At 46.6% G+C, this 20,594-nt stretch overlaps 1 protein-coding gene and 1 pseudogene across 1 annotated transcript in view; one reads left to right on the top strand and one right to left on the bottom strand.

Annotated features, from left to right (window-relative positions):
• Positions 1-844: 844 nt before the first annotated feature.
• The window catches only part of STK11IP (serine/threonine kinase 11 interacting protein), a 52,176-nt gene continuing 32,426 nt past the window's right edge, over positions 845-20,594 (bottom strand). The window contains exons 14-24 of the mRNA XM_056851029.1: positions 17,649-17,839; positions 14,527-14,637; positions 14,168-14,342; positions 6,880-7,317; positions 3,611-3,723; positions 3,255-3,352; positions 2,684-2,862; positions 2,101-2,185; positions 1,646-1,737; positions 1,305-1,534; positions 845-989 (exon numbers count right to left, since the gene is read on the bottom strand). Of these exons, the coding sequence (XP_056707007.1) occupies positions 849-989; positions 1,305-1,534; positions 1,646-1,737; positions 2,101-2,185; positions 2,684-2,862; positions 3,255-3,352; positions 3,611-3,723; positions 6,880-7,317; positions 14,168-14,342; positions 14,527-14,637; positions 17,649-17,839 (1,853 nt within the window). The 3' untranslated portion in view covers positions 845-848. The remainder of the gene's footprint in view (positions 990-1,304; positions 1,535-1,645; positions 1,738-2,100; positions 2,186-2,683; positions 2,863-3,254; positions 3,353-3,610; positions 3,724-6,879; positions 7,318-14,167; positions 14,343-14,526; positions 14,638-17,648; positions 17,840-20,594) is intronic.
• Positions 6,119-6,265, top strand: LOC130479827 (U1 spliceosomal RNA; annotated as a pseudogene).

The following is a 20,594-nucleotide window of genomic DNA, read 5'->3' as shown; positions in this document are numbered from 1 at the left end:
ACTACCATGTTCAGACTTCTGTAGGAAATGCTTAGTGTCAGACAAGAGAAGCATCAACATCTTGCAAAATCTTAACCATACATCACACCCAAGGCAGTAGAAATTAATAAATAAAACCGTTTTTATTGAAAATAAAAAAGTCTCAGTTAAAACTTGTGTGGCTGAGGAAGATTATGGCTTCCAGTGACCCCTACACAAGTATTTTTGCACCCAGAAGCTCTTGAACACCTTGCTCCAGTAGCTAAAGGCAACACTTTAATGGTTCTGCTGATATGTGCAGTTCCTGACCAGTCTAGACAATGAGTTCTCTGTATTAAGTAGGGATGTTCGGAAACCGTTCTGAGCATCCGCCTTGAGAACACCAAGCATGCATGATCCCCCTTTAGCCAAGCCAGCACATTCAGTTCTGTGCACCATCCAGAAGTGGTCTAGCTAGTTGGCACGCCCTGTTCTAGGATCCCCAGCAACCGCTACCCAACAGAAAGTGACAAGTGCACACTACCTTGCTGTGGACAACTTAGAAAGTGACCCAAGGGTGGCACTTGGGTCTTTTAGTGCAAGAGGAAGTAGTTTGTGGGCAGACTGGTTAGCTCACCTCCTGCCAAACAGGAAGTAACCTACAAAGTCTCTTAACAGGTCTTACAGCACAAATATGAAACTTGCCAAGACTGCTGCCAAAATAATGAGATTGGTTGCAAGCTGGCCACTGGCAGTTGTCAGACGCTGTTGCTGTCTGAATTCCAGCAAAGTTTAAAATAGCTGATCACAGCAGAGATCAGGAGGCAGCCTGAGAAGTGTCCTTCCAATTCAACTGAGATAGATAACAGCAGTCAGAGTCTCTCCCTCATTCACTCCAGCACCTCAAGCACTGTCTTGTTGAGAGCAATTGAAAACATTTCTTCCCAGGGGACACGAAGCCACTCCACCAGCTCAGCCAGCAGATCTGGACACTCTGTGCGCAGGTGCCAGGCACTCTCCTCTTTTAGGACCTGCAGAGGTAGACAGCAGAGCTGAAATCAGGGAGTTGGCACACAATGTGAGCCCCCTGGCATTCTACTCATAGTGCAGTTCTCAGCATTGGGGATGTGACATCACTGGGTGTCAGACTCCGGAAGGTTCCCCAATATGTGCTCCCTGCCCAACTGGAACGGCTCTCATCCAGGGACAGCTCTTTCTGTAGCCAAGAGTGTACAGGGCACAAAGAGAGAAGCAACCCTGAAGTTGTCCCTCAAAGTGCTTGCCCAGCACCCTCCCACATAAGGGTTCAAAATTCTAAGCTGGCAGCCTTTTACACCACTCCTTACTTCATCATAAAGCTGCAGCTTCATATCACAAGGGGAGAAGCGGTAAAGTATAACACCACTGATGCTGCTGATTGGATGACTCTCCTTCAGCTGGAAGCTATTCTTTGGAAGCTTCTCAGTACCACCCTCTGCACCAGAGGAGGGTGGGACTTTCTGCCTCTGATGATCTTCTTCCACCAAGAAGAGATTGCTACGAGTGCTGAGCAATGTCACAGGAAAGGCAGCCACTCCTGGGAAGAGAATTACACAGGCTACTGGTGAACTGAGCTAGACCAAGCCACACAGTCCATTTGCAGTGAAGACAGACAACTACAGGAAAAGCAAGCCCACAGGTCCCATACCTTGGATGAGATAGGCCAAGAGGTAGAAGAAGGGCTTGGCTGAGCCACCTCCAGCTCCAGCTTCTTTTGCTAGGTCTTTGTCAAGCAATACCCTAAGATACAAGCACAATTATGTCTGAATACATAATAGTCTGAATACATAATACACAATTAGGTATTCAGACTATTTAGGACTGAGTTCCCAGAAGGATTATGTTGTAACAGCATATAGTATGTATATGAGTATATTTGCCCATTGAACTAACCATATGTATTTTTCTGGCAAGGCCGTAATAAAGTGTTTGTTTTGTTTGGGTGAGAATGCAGGACAATTCTTCTTCAGCTGCCCCCACCCAGTTCACTTTGCTCCTGCACCGCTGAACTTACCACTTAATAACTCAATCATGGCACAGCAACTGTAAGTTATACCCTGCTGGCACCTCTCATACTCACTATAAGAGCAACAGGCTTCTTACCACAGTGGATGATGCAGAGTCATTTCTGCCACAGTAACCTCTGGGATTTCTCTCCGGCTCTTGGCTGGCAATTCCTGCATGAGATCTGGATGGGGGGTTGGGGGACAACATTATATAACTGATACACATCTGCCAGGTAATTGCCAGTGTAGGGACTGTGGGTAAGCAGAAGCTATTAAGAGCAGCACTCTACGGTTCAAATAGGAAACTTCCTTCACAAAAGCCCCAGAGCAGCCTGAGGCACGCAAGAACACATTGGCTATTCAGTAGAATGTCATTCCTAAGGTTATCTGAACAAAGGCTGAAAGCCCTTGAAGGAAATTAAAACAGGAGGAATCCCATGCCTAAGCAAGACTATGTTGTGATGCTTACCTTCTGGTAAACACACCTGAGGCCAAACTAACAGCAGAGCCACCCACTAGCTCTTGGATCAATTATTTTTTCTTGCCACTCATCTCAGGGGAGCCAGACTAAAACTTCAAACCTTCTGCTCCCAACAGCTGTTAGGACATGCATCCCCACCACTACCGTCCCTGCTTAGGGAAGGACTCACACATCTTGATACGCTAATATCCCTTCTTACATGTTAAGCATTGCAGGAATCTTCTGCAGCGGCTCTGGTTGCGAAGCAGGAGAGTGTAGGAGGTGCATGGATGCTCAAACACAATGTGCAAGCTCTGGTGGAACAGCCCCACCTCCCAGGCACAGAGGTCAGCAAGATTGTGGCAGTCTCTCTTCTTCAGCCAATCTGACGGCTGCCCCCTAGGCACAGATGAGCCAAATGCGAGTCAATGGACAGAAGAGTAACACTCACAATACTCAACAGGGTAGGAAGGGAGATCAGAATACACAAAGCCCTGCCTGGCAGAGACTAGCACTGAGACAGGGGTAAGAGCATTCTTGGATCAAGAGCAGAGGTTGGGAGAAGCCACAACTCCATTGGGGAACACATACTTTGCCAACAGAAGGTAACACGTGCTGGGGAAAATCTCTGCTTAAGCCCATGGAAAGTCACTACTAGTAAATAGTAGGCAAAGTGGACAAATAGTGTGACTTGGTATGTTTAAGACCCTTAACAACTATAAGCACATCAAGGGAATGTCAAGTCAGGAAACTGAGCACAAGTAACACCACACTGGAAGACCGCTTTTCACCTGATCTCTCCCTTAACCTCCAAGAAATAGAGATGGACATCTGAAGCCACCACGAGTGCAAGGAACTCCCCAGGCTTGCCATCCTTCACCACACTGACCTAGGAAGAGCAGAGGAGAACATAAACAATTGTCCAATATTGAAACTCAAAAAGCACCACCTATTTCAGGCAAGACCTGAGCAAGGCGGTCAAAGATAGGACATTTTGGAGGACGCTGATTCATAGGGTCGCCATGAGACGGAAGCGACTTGACGGCACTTAACACACACACACACTTTTCAGGCCACAATAAGTAAAAAAAGATGGTCTCATCCAGTACAGCAGTTTGTGAATTGTGCTAAGAGCTGTTTTTCATACCTTTAGGAAACACTTGAACTCTTCTGACTTACTGAAGACTTCCATGTCCAAATAAAGCTTGAGACGATGGTCCACAGAACAGAAGTCCCGCATGGTCAACATAGTGTTTGACGCTGCAAGGCGACAAGCAACAGTCAATGAATGGCTACAGCAATAAGAACAATAAATGTAATCCTGTAACTTTATTGTCTGTATCCATATCACCTACACAGTCAATGCAGTTGCCCTGGGTCTGTTGCAGTCACACCTGAAACTTAGAGCAGGGCTTAGAATCCCTCCCAACAGAGATCCTTTGAGCCACTGGTGAGTTAGCTCAAAACCCTTCCAGCTTGCATGCCTGCCTTCCAACTTTGTGCATGTAGGAAGGAATAATGCAGCCATGAGCCTTCGTTATTCAGCAGGATGTCAAAGTGCTGCTGCCCAATCAGCTCACACAGACAACCCCCCTCCAAGAAGTTCCTTAGTATGCCAATCTGGTCATCCACTCATGCATCCTGTGATTCAGTAAGTACCATAAGATGTCTCAAAAATCTTAGATGGTATCAGGTTATAACAAGCCTCATGATAAATTAACGCTTCCACAACTGATGGGGGGGGGGGAAGGTTTTTAAAAATCTAGTATAGATGAATACTTGCTTCCATTAAACCAAGGTGCAGAACTCCAGTCACTCTGAGAACCACATATGTAGACATTCCCTCATTCGAGGGGGCTGAACTGCTATATAAGCCACAGAAAGCATTTGTCACATTTTAACAGTCTTTTCTTTTTAGACCATGCTTTTTAGACCCTTTTTCCTGCACTACATAGCAGCCATCTTCAGCCCATGAATGAAGGCTCTCTGGTGGGTTGCAGGGTCCCAGCAGCTCTTCTCCAGAGCCACCACTTGGAAGGACCACAGTTCCTGTTGTCAGGAGCGGGCCTGTTCGGCTCCTCTGCTCCTCTGAGGTGTTATGACTTTCTCGCGGCTTCTCGCAGCTGCCTCGCTTTGTTGTTTTAACAGACACTTTATCTCGTGCATTCCTCTCCCGTGGGAAACTGAGTTACTATGCCAACCTGCCATATCAGCTATGCTAATATATATTACTGATCTGCGCCAGCCAGCCATTCTTGGCTTAGTTAGTTTGCAAGCACTGTTAACCCGTTTGATTTTTCCAATAAAGTCAACTTGCCTTAGGACTACCTGTCTGGGTTGTTGCTTTTGGGGATTCTTCGGGCCAAGGGCTTACACCTGTTTCAGTTTACACACAAACCAAGAGGAATAGCAGGATAGTACAGCATGGTCACTCAATACTGGAGAAGACTCCTCCATAGTTTTGCCTCTCGGCTTGCTCCTCACTACGGTATACTTCCTGGTCTCTGCTGCCAACAGTCTTGGCCTTGTCACTGAGGACACAACTCTGGCTGTCACATGATTCTGATATCATGTGCTTGCAGCTCATTGGACCCTGGATCTGGCAAGGGCGCAGACCACAGCTCTCTAGTACCCTCCACCCAATTTTCCTACTCAATGTGCCTTTACTCCCCCCTTTTAGATAATTTATCTCTCTATATCCCATAGCACTCTTCTCTTCGACCTACTACTATCTGTACCACTGTTATTTCACAGTCCTCTTTACAATGCCATCTGTGGCCCTCTTCTTCCTTCAGTCTCTATGCTTCATTTCTCCTCCCATCGTCTGATCTCTTGTCCTCCTGGATTAGACATCAGGTGACAAAAATGTAATCCATTTATTCTTCCAGCAGTTCATAAACTGAAGGCTTTTCCATGTATGTGGCAGCAAACTGCATTTCCAATAGCAATCAATAGGGAACAGCTACGAAGCCTGACATTTGGGCGTCAGTACGATACACGTATCTGTCCCATTACATTTTTAGGTGTGCAGAGAAAAGTGTACCAGCTGGTCCTGAGGGAGTCTGAAATACCCTGCTGTGCAGCATAGCTACCTGTAAACAACAGGCAGTGGGGAGGTAGTTATCTTAGAGGGGGCCTGGGACAGCAGCACCTAGGCCACAGTGGCACAATGGTTTCAGAGGCAGAGCAAAACAAAGAAGACCCAGGTTCCAAAATACTGCCACTTCGTTTATTTCTTGAGTTAGAACTGGCCATATCTCTGAGCCCCACCTGCCTCAGAATAGCTGTGAAGAAAAAATGGAGGACAGGAGAACCATGTATGCCAATCTTAGCTCATTGAAGGACAGGTGGGATATGTAATAATGCTATGTTTTCCAGCCTAGAACGCGAGCAGATGGCGGACACCGAACATAAAGAAGACAAAAATAAGGCCAATGGTGCCAAATAGGGTAAAAAAATATTTTTTAACTTAGAATAGTATTTCCCTACGCATTTCTCCCAAGAGGCTTCTTCAGAGGAATTTGTAGTTATTACAGTAGTCCTTCAAACGAGCATAAATTCTGTACACACTACAGATTCCCCTGAAGAAGCCTATTGGGAGAAACACGTAGGCAAATTCTATTCATGGTAATAATTTTTTAAAACCTATTTTGTACCATTGGCCTTGGCAGGGGAGACATCTTGATCATGAAGGAGGTTTTCCTAGGGTGAGGCTCATCCATTGCACTTTGGGGGGGGGGGGTGCTGACCCCCAGTGATTTTCCCCAAATGCGGGAAAACTCGATTGCATACTTTTTATCTCCTGCTACTGGTGTGGCCCTTTTATTTCTCTTTGGGACACCAAACCATAATGGATGGTTTTGATGGGCTAGTGCAGGCCACAGATATTTCTACAGAGGTAGAAATGTGAGAAATGTGCCATAAACAGGTGTTGTGGAATTCTTCTGAGGGGCTGCAAGTCATCAGGGAGGGAGCCTCGTAACCTGCCTGCAGGTCTTTTTTTACACAGGCGTGAGTTAAATCAATATTCTTTTGGCTGCTGTTACCTCCCTTTGAAACATGCTGCTGCCACACAAACTCCTTTAGCAGACTTTTACACATCACCAGGAAAGTCCTTTGCCATCTTAGAAAATGGCAGTTGAAATCCCCTTTAAAAAGTGGTCAGCAGCAATAATCATTCAATGCTCTTAACCACCAGTTGCTGGTGGTCTTGCTTTACAACTCACAAAATAATATTCTTTTCATAGGAACCATAGCCTCGGCAGCCAGAAGCAGGAATGAACAGGTGTGTTCTGCGGCCCTGGGCAGAGGATGTTATTTCTCTAATGTTTCCCCATCGTGTTATGAAAGAGGCCATTTTAGCTCTCCCCACTGCCTTACAGAACACTCCAGCTATAGTTGCAAGCAGCTACTCACGGGGGCTGAGGTTCCAGTGCTCTTCATGCTCTGAGCTCAGGGAGAGCTGAGAAGGGGTGGTCCCCCGGGAAGCGCTGTAGCCATAACTCCCCATTAGGCTCCCAGCATTGGTGTCCGTGTGGCTGAGGGAAGAATAGCAGCCCTGGAAGCTCAAATTCCTCCTGGTCCCACTGTCCCCTTCAGAGCTGCGGGAACTGGACTGCACAGCACTGCCGTGGTCACTGCTCAGCTCTTGAGTCCGGGTACTGGAGCTGGTCCCAGTCTCAGAGTTCTCGTCTCCAATATAGAATTTCCCTGACACTCCTTCCTGCTGGCTTTCATCAAGACATTCCTGAGGGATCGGAGGTGTGCTGAGGCACCTCTCACAGGGCAGGATGACCACATGGTCGCTGGAGCATCTGGGACAGATCATGGGCTCACTGAAAGCAGCAGCAGCAGCTAAAGGGGGGGCAAACAAAAAAGGATCATCACAACCACAGTGGCCAAAGAAACTCAGGCACCCTGGCAGGACCTGCAGTTTAATGGAACGCTCAAATCCCATGAGTCATTTATCCATCTTCATTCAGACAATTTCTGTGCTCATATGCATGCTCTGGTCTTGAGCATTCTCATGAACAGACAACATTCAAAGTGTCTTACGAAAACCCTTATCAGCAGGTCAGCTCAGTGTTAAATTTTCAAAAAAAGAAAAGAAATGGGAAGCCACACAAATAAGCAAGACAATGACTAATGGGTGTATGGGGCTCTGGGTCATCAGCATGCTGATGAGGCAAAGCTCTATTTGTTTTTATTGTATTGGGGGGCATTTGATTGCAGATCTTGGATTAGGGATGGACTGGATGAGGATGATTTAACCTGAACTCAGCCCAAATAACAATGCTGGCGAAAGTGGGGGGCCTCAGTGGACCAGTAAGGAAAATGCCTGTTGCAGATGGGGTCAGTCTTGGGTTGTAGCTTTGGGGCATTCTCACACTGTTGCTAACCTTAGGGGTGTGCATATCAATATCCTGAAATTTTAAAAAATCCTGACAAATACCTTTGCAGTATTTTTTTGGGTTTTTTTTACCAGTATGAAAAAAGGCGGCAATAAAGAGAGCTGAAAAAGAATCTCAAATAATGCCGAATTTTGTGGGCATTATTTGGGCCGCTTCGGTCCTCTCTGCCATTCCCCCCACCCACTTACCTGTCTCTGAAAGAAATCTACACCGCCAACCTTCTCCAGACCCCGGAGAAGGGGGCAGCACAGATCTGAAAGATCCCGTTTTTCGGGTACGGTATTTTTCGTGAGAAATCTAGATTTTCAAAAAATTCTGGGTTTGATAAGCCCAAACCCAAATCCAAAAAATACCAAAAAAAATTGGTACACATCTCTAGCTGACATCTCGGTTAGTAGCTGTGGCTTGGAGTGCTTTATCAGCTTCAGTAATACACCAGATATGCCCTCTACTGGAAGACTGAGAGCTGACCAGTCATTCACGCTTTGGTGACTTCCAGATTAGGTTACTGTAATGCACTCTATACCCTGACCAGGCTAGCCCAGTCTCATCAGATCTTTGCAGTTAAGCAGGGTTGGCCATGATTAATACTTGGATGGGAGACCACCATGACAATAGCCTAGCAGCTGCATTTAGGATGAATGGGAGTTTCCAGACCATTTCCAAAGGCAGTCGCACATAACGCACATTACAGTACTCTAACCTGGATGTAATCAGAGAACGCATTCCTGCGGCCTCATCACATTTTTCAAGGAACAGCCGTAGCTGGCGTGTCAGCCAAAACCGATAGAAGGCACTCTGTGCCACAGAGGAGTTCTGAGCCTCCAGCTGTAGGTCAGGATTCAGCAGCACCCCCAAGCTACAAACCTGTTCCTCCAGGGGGAGGGCAATGCCCCCCCCAGGAAAGGTAGTCTCATGAGTATTCAGAATTCCAAAAAAACATGCAAATGCATCTTTAACGCACCCCATGAAGAAAAGGTAACTGGAAAATTCAATTAGCCTCATATTTAAAGGTTCCGAAGCCCTTGCTGTTTCAGAAAATGTTGTGATAAGTGTTGGAATTAGCAATGTCTAGTGTGAAAAGGAATGAGAAGAAGACCCTGCAGGGGACAGGCAAGTGGTCAGCTAGACAGGTCAGTAAGGTTAGGGACCTTTCCATCCTTTTAAGCATTACCTTTTGTCTGTCCTCAGAGTGATACTCTTAGGGCAATTTCCTCCCCTTCAGAAACACTTCCCTCTCCTCAAAATTAAGACCTTGATTAATCTTCAAGAAAAATTTCAAAAACTCAACTGGCTGACTTACCTACAACGGAGGTCTAACTTAAAAAAAGATTGTTTCTATCCTCAGCCATTTCGTGAACTAACAGAATTTGAGCAGATAATATCTAAAAATGATTCACATTTATTAGGAAAAATTTACAAGCTTCTTTTAAAATACGATACAGAAGAAGAACAAGTGAAAACCAATATGATAAAATGGATGCAAAATTTTGGACAAATGATTAATATGGATTTATGGGAAAAACTTTGTTCTTCCGAATTGAAATATACCGTTTCTCAAGAAGTTAAAGAAAATTGGTATAAAACTTTTTACAGATGGTACTTGACTCCTAATATGCTCTCCCAGATGACTACTCCCGGAAAAAGAGGCGCTTGTTGGAAATGTCAAGACACGGACGGTTCCTACTTTCATGTCTGGTGGACATGTCCAAAGTTACAAATATATTGGAAGAAAATTCATCAAGAACTTCAGTTGATGTTAAATACCAAGTTTACATTTGATCCTAAATTCTATCTACTCAGTATAGTGCCACCAAACTTCTCCTCGAATTCTCACGATGTTTTTAAATATGCTACTACTGCAGCCAGGACGGTTCTTGCTAGAACCTGGAAACAAACTTACATACCTGAAATAGAAGACTGGAAAGAAAAGCTACTGGAATACGCCAGTATGGCTAAGATGACTTTCGAGTTAAACCTAAAGTCTAGTGAATCTACAGAGCAATTTGCCGTTAAGTGGAAGTCATTCTATACTTATATGAACTCTAGTTAATTGAATGCAATAGGTTGGTTATGTATTATTTAATTAGCATTAAACAATTGCTGAGTAAATTTTAGACTTTTACAAAATAGAACATCAATATAAGCAGAATAACTGACTGAATGACACTTTGTATTAAATTTTTTTTAATTTTATTTTTATTGCTGTATAATGTCTTTTAATATACAATTGAGCTTATTTCATAACACTGTATTGTTTTTATATTTACAACGATTTATCCCTCCCCTTTTTTCCTGTACCCTTTCACTTATACAAATAAAATCTTATATATATATATAAAAAAAAGAAACACTTCCCTCTCCTCTTAGCCAGTTAGGTAGCTAGAGGCTGTCTCTGTGCTTTACTATCTATTAGGTAGTTCCTTTACTTTTATCTTTCATCAGGGTGAGGAACTTTGCTGCGTGACTTGCACTCTGCCATCAATAAGGAAACCCAACAACGATCAAGTCTAGCAACACATTCTGAACATCCTTCCCTGGAGGTTTTTAAAGAAGAGGTTAGATGGACATCTGTCAGCAATGCGATGACCTTAAGCAGATGATGAGGGCATCTTGGGCATCTTCTGGGCATGGAGTAGGGGTCACTGGGGGTGTGGGGGGGAGGTAGTTGTGAATTTCCTGCATCGTGCAGGGGGTTGGACTAGAATACTCTGGCGGTCCCTTCCAACTCTATGATTCTATTTGCTGGAAAAGGGAATTCAAGTGGTCAGAAACTGAAATCTTTGACAGGGGCTCTTGCACACATTCCTATCTTCCTTTCTAAAGCCATAGAGCAGGGGTGTCAAAGACATGGCCCGCAGGCTGAATCCAGTCCTTTGAACACTGTGATCCGGCCCACCAAGCCAGCCCCACTCCCCCCTTTGGGCTGCAGAGTTTTTTTCCTCTGCAGAGGAAGAAGCCTCCAGAATAATTACACGCAGTCTTTTTCCACCAGAGTTGAGATTGTGTTTTTGTGAAAGGGGACGAACTGTGCCTATGGGGCAGAGGGAGAGAGTCACATTTAGTAAAAGAAGCCTGTCCTGAAAGCCGGGAGGAGAAAAAAGGTAAGCGCCTGGGCTGCCCTCCTTCCTTCCCTGCCGGAAAGCCTTCCCACCCATCAGCTGTTTGGCAGGTTGGCTGCTGGGCAGGGTATCGGGGCTGAGCCACTTGCAAGCTCTCAAGTCCACATGGGTAAGGTGCCTGCACTGCAGCTTGCTAGACTAGAGGAAGTTTGTGCTGCTTCCCTCACCCCCTACTGTTTGGGAGAGTGATCTGAGCACCATTTGCACGCTCCTAAGCCAGGGGTCAGCAAACTCATTAGTCAAAAGGAGCCAAATATCAACAGTACAACGATTGAGATTTCTTTTGAGCCAAATTTCTTAAACTTAAACTATATAGGTAGGTACACTGTTTATTAACTTAACTTTAATTAAAGTTTTAAGTCTTAATTAAACTATAGGTACACTGAATAAAACTTGATATCATACTTAATAACGATCTTATTTATTGATAAAAATTAAATTGTAAGTAAGGTATCCATAAAATTAAATCATTTTTTAACAAATCACAGTTTAACAAATTGTTGCTGTTAGCACTATTTTAGTTTTCTGCTTTAACCCCTCATCTGCTTTGGGGGAATCAAAACTGTTTTGTGGCTGTGTTATTTGTATGGAATTCTGGTTCCCTTTTCCCCACCCCCCACGTCAAGTAGATAATGTTTTAGTAAGGGAAGAGTTCTAGTCATGTATATATGGGCATATTGTTTCAAGTCTTGAAGGGATTTGACCTGGAATGGCTGGCTTTGTGTGAATTTTCATTGGGAATGTGTCCCGAGGCCGATGCCCGGCATCGAACCTCGGGACTAAACCCCACCCCCTCCGCTGAAGCAGAACCCCACTTACCGGAATCCCCCGGAGAACGCCGAGGGGGGGGGCAGAGCGACGAGTCCGGGCGGGAGGCGCAGCGGCCGCGCCCGGCAGGTACGGGTGGAACTTGGCCGGGAGATGGGCGGGCTCGGCGCGAAGGTGACGGAGGCACGCCAGGAGCGTTCGGAGGGGGCTGACTCCAAGCCCAAGGCGGAGACGCCCCAGGCCAGTGGCCTCCCGGGGGGGGGGCTGGCATGGCCGGAACCCGCTGTTCCCCTGAAGGCGCGACTGCCCGCCACAGCGACGGGAACGGAGCAGGGCCCGGCGGGCGCCACAGTGAGCACGCGGGCGGAGGGAAACCGCCCCGCCCAACAGTTGATCGGCGGGCGGGCCCGGAGCCGGAACTGCCGCGCTCCATGCTCATCAACCTGGGCTGAGCCAAAGGCGGAGGCTTTCGCCTCCCAAAGACTTGGGGGGAACTTCCGGGAAGGGAGTTGGGGCGGGACCTCACAGCCTGGGAGGATAAGAGGGGGAGAGAGGGAAAACGCCGGGGAGGATTCGACTCTCTCTCTCTCTCTCTCTCAGGTGCGCCGGCTCCGTCGCTAAGGGAGCAAGCACAACCCGGCTGCCGGCACAAGCGAGCGCGAGAGCAGGGGCTCCAAACCAAGTGGCAGAGCCGCACTCAAGGGTCCAAAGAGCCGCATACAGCTCACGAGCCGCGGTTTGCCGACCTAAGCCCATGTGGGTAGGTTACTTGTAATGGAGAACAGCTTGTTTGTTCACTGGAATTTGTAATCCAGAGTTTCTCAGATCAAACAGAGAACAATGAAATTGTAAACCTGACCCAATTTGTCAGTAATTGTTTCTGTTCTGCAGACGTAGTGCAATCAACAAAAAACAAGAGGAAAAATCAACAAAATTGCCTCTTTATAATTTTTTTTAGACTTGTAGGTTATTATATAGTATGATGCTTTTGAAAAAACTGAAAAGAGGATTGTGGGTATCAATTGTTCAGGAATATAAAGAATAATAATGAATTGTAATATATGTTTGCAAATTTTCATTTTATCATACTGAGACAAACTCTTCCCTATGATTAATAAAGGATGCAAGCTAAATGCTTTTTAGATATTCCTATTCTTGAGCAAAATGATAGTACCTGGCATTACACTATGGTATTTATTTGTTTGTTTGATTTGGTACACATGGCCCAGCCCAACCAAGAGACATTTATGTCACATTTGGCTAGGGTTGCCAGGTCTCTCATCGCCACTGGCAGGAGGTTTTTGTGGCAGAGCCTGAGGAGGGCAGGGTTTGGGGAGGGGAGGGACTTCAAGGCCAAAGACGCCATTTTCTCCAGGTGAACTGATCTCTATCGACTGGAGATCATTTGTAATAGCAGGAGATCTCCAGCTATTACCTGGAGGTTGGCAACCCTAAATCCAGCCCTCCTAACAAATTAGTTTGATTATCCCTGCCCTAGAGCATTGAAGTAGCCGTAACTAACTAGGCCAGGATTCTCACTTTACAGTCAGGAAGCAGAGGCTAACAAGTGGAAAGGTGATGCAAAGCTTGCAATAGTTAAAAAATGAGTTTGGGTAAATAACCTGACTAGAAAAGTACCTCAGATACACCCCACCCCAAACTCAATTCCGATATCACAGAGAATATAGTATATTCCTATATCACAGAGTATATAGTATATTTCAAGCTCAACTAGAGTACTGTGTTCAGTTTTGGGCACCACAATTTAAGAAAGATGTAGACAAGCTGGAACGTGTCCAGAGAAGGGCAACAAAGATGGTGAGGGGTCTGGAGACCAAGTCCTGTGAGGAAAGGTTGAAGGAGCTGGGTATGTTTAGCCTGAAGAAGAGAAGACTGAGAGGTGATATGATAGCCATCTTCAAGTACTTGAAGGGCTGTCATATAGAGGAAGGTGCCAAGTTGTTTTCTGTTGCTCAAGACGGTCGGACCAGAACCAACGGGTTGAAATTAAATCAAAAGAGTTTCCATCTAGACATTAGGAAGAATTTTCTAACAGTTAGAGTGGTTCCTCAGTGGAATAAGCTTCCTCGGGAGGTGGTAAGCTCTCCTTCCCTGGAGGTTTTTAAGAAGAGGTTAGATGGCCATCTGTCAGCAATGCTGATTCTGTGACCTTAGGCAGATGATGAGAGGGAGGGCATCTTGGCCATCTCTGGTCACTAGGGGTGTGGAGGGGGAAGGTAGTTGTGAATTTCCTGCATTGTGCAGGGGGTTGGACTTGATGGCCCTGGTGGTCCCTTCCTACTCTATGATTCTATGAGTACCTTGCCCCAACTCTTACAAGTCACACTTTGAGTAAAAATGAAGGTACATCAGATGCAAGGTCTTTGCTGACACCATACATACCTTGATCCGAGAATGCTGGCATCTCTGTAGCAGGGCCTGGATTCTGCAGACAGAGCAAGCCTGCAGCAAACTCCCGTTTACATTTCAGGCACTGGAGCTTTGGACCCTCCTCTACCTGCTCTCTGCCCTTCTTCCCATTTTCTTCTACGGTGGGTTTCAACACTCTCAACAATTCCTGTGAAGAGCGGCAAAGAACATGCACAATGGAATTGGGGTGTGTGTGAGAGAATGCAACAGATCCAGATCTGCAGGGATTAGACTGCCAAGTAACAGCATGGTACTCCAAATAATCTTGGACAGATAAGACCCTGTATGAACACCTTCCTTGACAACGTACCCATGGGGCAAACATCCCTCACCTGGACACAAATCTCAGGATGATCATCCAGCACTACATATTGACGCTTCTGACGGTCCTTGAAGATGTAGTTGAAATGCAGCGTGAGAACAGGAAACACACGCTCCAGGTCCTGTGAAGAAAGACCTATACATTTTATGAAGATTCAGGAGTTAATGCAATTCTTTTCCTGTTAGTCACACAGAAAAGTAGCTGAAAGGGGGTATTGGAAGTTTTGTACCAAGCACTGGAAGGTGCTGCTTATCTGCTTTTCCTTTGGAGAGTATGTTCACCATTCACTGCAAACACAATTTCTAGCCCATCTTCACATTATAACGACTGGCAATTTCTTCCCACCACCAAAACCCTCTCAAGATACGGAATGTTGTGTGCCCATCTCAAGGCTCCCCCGCCTTGGTCTGAGGGATTTACTCCCGTCTTTGACCTGACCTGAGACCCTGGAATAAGCCTCTCTATGATAACATAGCCAAGTTTAGCCTGAGTTTGGCCCAGTAACTCCCAGCAACACACCTTTAAGGTAAAAGAGAATTTTATTAAGGAAGTCGAAGACAATGATTTCAAAAGCAATATAGTCCCAGTGACAGTTCCAAGTAACAGAAAACAAACTCTCTAGACAGATTTACAGGTCTTTGCAGTGTAGATGTCAACTTCTTATAGCTTTAGTAAGTCCAGTTTAACATGAGGCAAAGCAGGTAACAGGAAAAGGGTAAAGGGATTAGGATGAGGCCTAATAGCATAGACTACACATTATAGATACGAGGGCCACTTGGCCCTTGTCAACCGATCAGTGGGCTGTCTGAGGAAGATCTGAGTGAGCAGTGACCTGGATAGACCCAGGCTAGCCTGATCTCATCAGACCTCAGAAGCTAAGCCGGGTCAGCCCTGGTTAGTATTTGGATGGGCAACCTCCAAGAAACACCAGAGTGTGACGTGGAGACAGGCAATGGCAAACCACCTCCGAATGTCTCTTGCCTTGAAAACCCTAAGGGGTCGCCATAAGTCAACTGTGACTTGACAGCACACACAAAAAATGATCAAGGCCTGAGAAATGACCTTGGCTAGTAACTGTCTATCTGGAGGTGGCTGACACCTATAATTAATGAACCAGAGAAAGGAAAAACAGTGTTCAGTAGATCTCTCCTCTGAAGATGGCTTCTCTCTCGATGTGACACTTCCATGGCAGAACCCAGTCAGAGAATGCAAACTGTCTTTCTGCAGGGACACTGAGACCACAGGCAACTCACCATCATGCCCCAAAGTGTCACTATGGTATAGAGACTTTGATGGAACAGCCTCCTAGTACAGAGAACGTCAGCCAAATTATCACACGGTATAATTCCCCATAGAGAAGTAATTCATCCTGGTGCAATACTGCTGCAAAACAGTTCCCTCTTCAGTAGATTAACAGCAAATACTAGACAGAGCTAAGAATTTTATTTTCTATGTAGTGCTACTAGCATATGTCCTGAACCAAGGGCTAAGAGAAGCCATGGGTTCATTCTAGTTTCGCCCAGTTTTGCCAGGGTTTCTGGTCTCTGTACCGTCTTAGATTCTTGAAGCTTATTTTGTACTTAAACTCCTTATTAGGGACCATGTACTTAATGCAGAATTTCCCTTTATCAGGAGGAAGGACTAGTCCTTTTCTTCTAGACGAGAGTTCCCAGGGGAAATTCAGGACTCAAGGTTGGCCCTTGCCTATTCTGGAGGGGAAATTATAACTAGTCCTAAAGAAGGAGGCAGGAATCTGGGAAAACGTATAAAGTCTTCTTCTCTAACAGCTCAGTGTGCATTTTGTGGGGTTGCTCATCCAGGTAGCTGTAGAGGATGGGTTTGTTGATTAGACCTAGATTTTGCACCAAGAAAATAACAGGTGAACGAGGGATTCATTCAAGGTAGCCATGGTAAGGACCTTTTTGGTCTGGTTTCCCTTTACTTTGTTAACCAAAAGGAATAGTTTCTGGAACAAAACTTTTGTTCAATTGTTCACTTTTGAAAACTGCAAGTTCTTAACTATTTTGCACTGCTTTTCTGTTCAGTATACTCCTTTAATAGATTTTTCAAAACTCTGCCAGGTTTTTCATACCTCAGACTTGGCTGCTTATCTAGGTAGCATCCCTCTTGTACAAGGAAGTGTGGCCAAAGGAATGAGAAAGGAGAAGTAACTTGGGCCCTCACCAAGTTGCAGGAAAATCCCAAAACCAGGTTGGTGGCAACAAGTACCTCGTCTGTTCCAAGGGTTAACGTGTAGGTAAAAGGGATGAGTGAGAAAGGGGAGGTGCAGCTTTGCCTGCTACCCAAGAAAGGGGGACTCAATCAGGTCTCCTCCCCATCCAAAAGTTCCCCACTTCCCTGACAGCATGTTGGTCAGTTAGTGGTGTCCATGCTTCAGAATGAAGAATGAAAAATTACTAAGACCTAAGAGCTTTAAAAAAAAAACCTAATGCCAATGGTCATGATTTGCTGGGGAGACATAAGTAAGCTGCGCTATGTGGCAGCAGCACTTGGTAGAACCTTTCTCCCAAGCGAATTACACATTGAGAGAAGGTCTGGATTCCCAGAGACTTTGGCTGGGCCTTCCTGGAATCAAGAGTTTCAGAAGATGAGTGACAGTTTCATCTCCAGCTTCATCTCTGAACACACCAGCTGTCAAATGCTGGCTTCTGCTCAATAATCACTGAAGCAGCAGTAGTTTTGGAAAAGCCGGTGTGAGCAGCTGCTGGAGACAAACAAGCTGTGCTGTCTTTTGCTTCATCCTCACATCCGTGAAGAAGAGAAGGGCAGGAACAAGAAAGGTTACTCAGGCAAGAGACTTTAACAAGGAGCACTGTTTACTTGGCTGCTGTGGCTGGAAGAACCTATGAAAACAGTAAGAGCATGCAGATGTATGACAGCAAGTGGAGGTTAACACCTTCATTTACAGCAATGCCGCCCTACCATCTAGTGCTCTGTACTGTACATCACTCTACAGAATCAAGCGCACACACACACAACTACATGCACCAAAACCCTTTCAGGAGGACCAGGCTTAACTGGCTGAGCCAAGACCATGCTCATGGGACACTGAGCTACATGGTGGTCAGATAACCAGAAATTTTCTCCTCCCTGAGAGCCCCTTTAGCTCACCAGTCTTCTCCACAGCATCTCTGACGTCTCTATTTTCTGCAGATTTTGCACTTCTAGCCTGTGCACAATTTTGCCTGCTTTCAGTTCCACCTCCATCACATGTCGAGCAGTAACACGCAAGAAGATCCAGTCTGAATCTGGGTCACCATCACCTTCTATCTGGCTTACCAACACTGGCTGGCAGAGGTCCACTGCAAGGATAAAGATAATTAGCCATTCGCTGCAGCATTCAGAATCTAGTAACTCAAAGGAGAGGAAATGTTCCCTTTGGAATCTACCTACAGTGCTTTCAAGGCTGAAAACCCATGCTGGGATAGAAATAGTGAACGGTAAAGCACACATGAAACTACCATGTGACAGATGCAAAAAAAGAAGAAGAAGAAGCTAGGTACATCTTGCCAGAACATGAAGTTAATTCTGCCTGCACTAATGTTGAGATTAGGACATTGAGCTTTCAAGCTGACCGTTCAGGTTTGAATCCAGGTGTGTGGCTCTGCACAAGACCTTCATTTTCATCTTAAGTTAATTCTCAGGGTGGTCGTGAAGACAACGCTAAGAAGGATAAAAGGAGAACACAAGGAAGTCTTGACTCCAAGTCACTGCTTACTAAAACAGAGTTTCACATACCTGTAACTGTTGTTCATCTGGTGGATCTTCTATGCAGTAACACATTGGGACTGCGCAGGCCAGCCACGGATAAGATTTGTCAGCTTCTAGCAAAATCGAAAGTGAGAGTGCTCCCCCTCCCCTCGGGGCATGCAGCCTTCCCGCCCAGCGGTCATGACCCAGGGGGAGGGAGCACTCTCCCCTCCAGTTCTCCAACCTGCTGCCACGGAACCAATAACCACATGATTGCGGACAGGTCCCACAGCAGGGAAGAAGGGAGGGATGTGTTACTGCATAGAAGATCCACCAGATGAACAACAGTTACAGGTAAGTGAAACTCTGTTTTCATCTGCGTGGATTCTATGCAGTCCCACATTGGGAGAGTAGTGAGCTCGGTTACCCGGATGGCAGGTGTGGGACAGACACCGAAACAATGACCGCAAGACGGCACGTCCCACTGCTGCCTCTCTAGATGAATCCACGTCGGCCGCATAGTGCTTAATGAAAGTAGAAGGGGTCGACGACGACGACGCTGAGCAGATGTCTCAGAGGTCAATTTAAGAGGAAAAAACGGCGGCGGCAGAGTAAGCTCTTGCGGAGTGTGCCAAGATCATGTCCAGGCCATCCACACATGCTCTCTCATAAGACAGTTTAATGGTTGAGGTAATTCACATGAGCCTACTGGGAGGCTCGGTGACCCTTACGGTGGTCATTACAGCAATAACATATTAATGTTTTCCCTGCAAACAAGGTTCTTTGTGATAAGAAGGGAGGGCCCTCCATACATTTAAAAGTATAGAGCCCTCTCCGCATTGGAAGAAGGGGTCGGCAATAACATGGTTAAAATGATACCTTGTGTAGAAGAAAGCTCGGGTTTCAACACCACTTATCAGCGTGAAACTTAGTAAACGGTGAGGAACGACAAAGAGCACCTAAATCTCTGACATGACTGGCCGAGGTGATTGCGACCAGACAGACAGTCTCATAGGTATAGAAAAGAGAGGCCCCAGGTGGCCAAAGGCTCAAACGGTGTTTCATGAGTCGGGACAACATGAAGGGAAAGCTCCACTGAGGAACAGGTGGAGATACCCTGGGATAGAGGTTGATATGTCCCCGTAAAAAAAGTTGGCTTAGTCCGATTAGAAACGACGACCTCCAAATGCTTGTAACCATTGGAAGGGCCACCGTACCTGTCTGAGGAATGCAATGTACCCATGATGGTCGTTGTCCGAGACGTCGGAGAGGGAATGTATATTAGAACCTTAGCCAGACGGATCAATTCTACATATAATCTCACATCCCCCGAAGGGGATGAGATTTAGAATTTCCTGCAACGTCCACAGGTGAGGGTTGCGAGGTGCGGAATTCCGGGTCAGAGACCTGAGTAGCCGTTGCATCGGACTCAGAATGGACCATATCCTTTATATGTAGAAGGAGACCTTGGTTGGAAGAGTTTCCAGGGGGAGTCTTTGTCTCAGCAACGTACGGTTCCAAGAAGGCTCTCGGCGCCGAGGGTCATCGCGCTGTCGTTGGCAATGCCAAAGCCAAGGGTGATGGCGAGAGTCATCGCAGTGCCTATGTCAGAGGCAGCAAGGCGGCCGACTCTGACGATTGCGGGACCGTGTAGAGGACGAGCTGCTACGACTGGTCCCTCTACGCCGCCTGGACCCAGAGTAAGAGGTCGATGAGTGACGAACTGGATTGGTGAGAATGTCAACGCCGAGAACGTAGGCTCCGCGAGCGTAGGCTCCGATTAGGCGTGGGCACTGAGAAGGTCGCCGAGAGGCTGTGGGCGCCGGTGGGCAGTGGGCTCTGAGGGGCCGAGGGCACCGAGAAGGCGCCGAGGGGCCGTGGGCGCCGAGAAGGTCGCCGAGAGGCCGTAGGCGCCGAGAAGGTCGCCGAGAGGCCGTAGGCGCCGAGAAGGTCGCCGAGAGGCCGTAGGCGCCGAGAAGGTCGCCGAGAGGCCGTAGGCGCCGAGAGGCCGTGGGCACTGAAAGCGTAGGCTCCGGGAACGTAGGCGCCGAGACCATAGGTGTTGAGATGACGTGGACGTCTGAATCAGCGCCGACACCTCCGCCTGCAGGCTGGGAGGGTTTGGCATAATGACGCCGACAGCGACCTTCAGGCTCGGCGACAGCAAAGGCGCATCGCTGTACAGTTGCATCAGGAACTGCGTGCAGAACCGCCGGCCATCCTGGGATCCCGCCATGAATTATAACAGAAGGATATACCAGGGAATCATGAGGAGGCGAGTCCTCATGAACAATGGTTGGAGTCAGTTGTCTCAAGGAGACGTCGACGACCACCAACGAACGGCGCCGAGGTGATGACGACCCCGAT

The sequence above is a fragment of the Euleptes europaea genome, chromosome 6 (genome assembly GCF_029931775.1).
Source record: "Euleptes europaea isolate rEulEur1 chromosome 6, rEulEur1.hap1, whole genome shotgun sequence".
Taxonomy (NCBI): domain Eukaryota; kingdom Metazoa; phylum Chordata; class Lepidosauria; order Squamata; family Sphaerodactylidae; genus Euleptes; species Euleptes europaea.
This window is presented reverse-complemented; position numbering and strand designations above follow the sequence as displayed.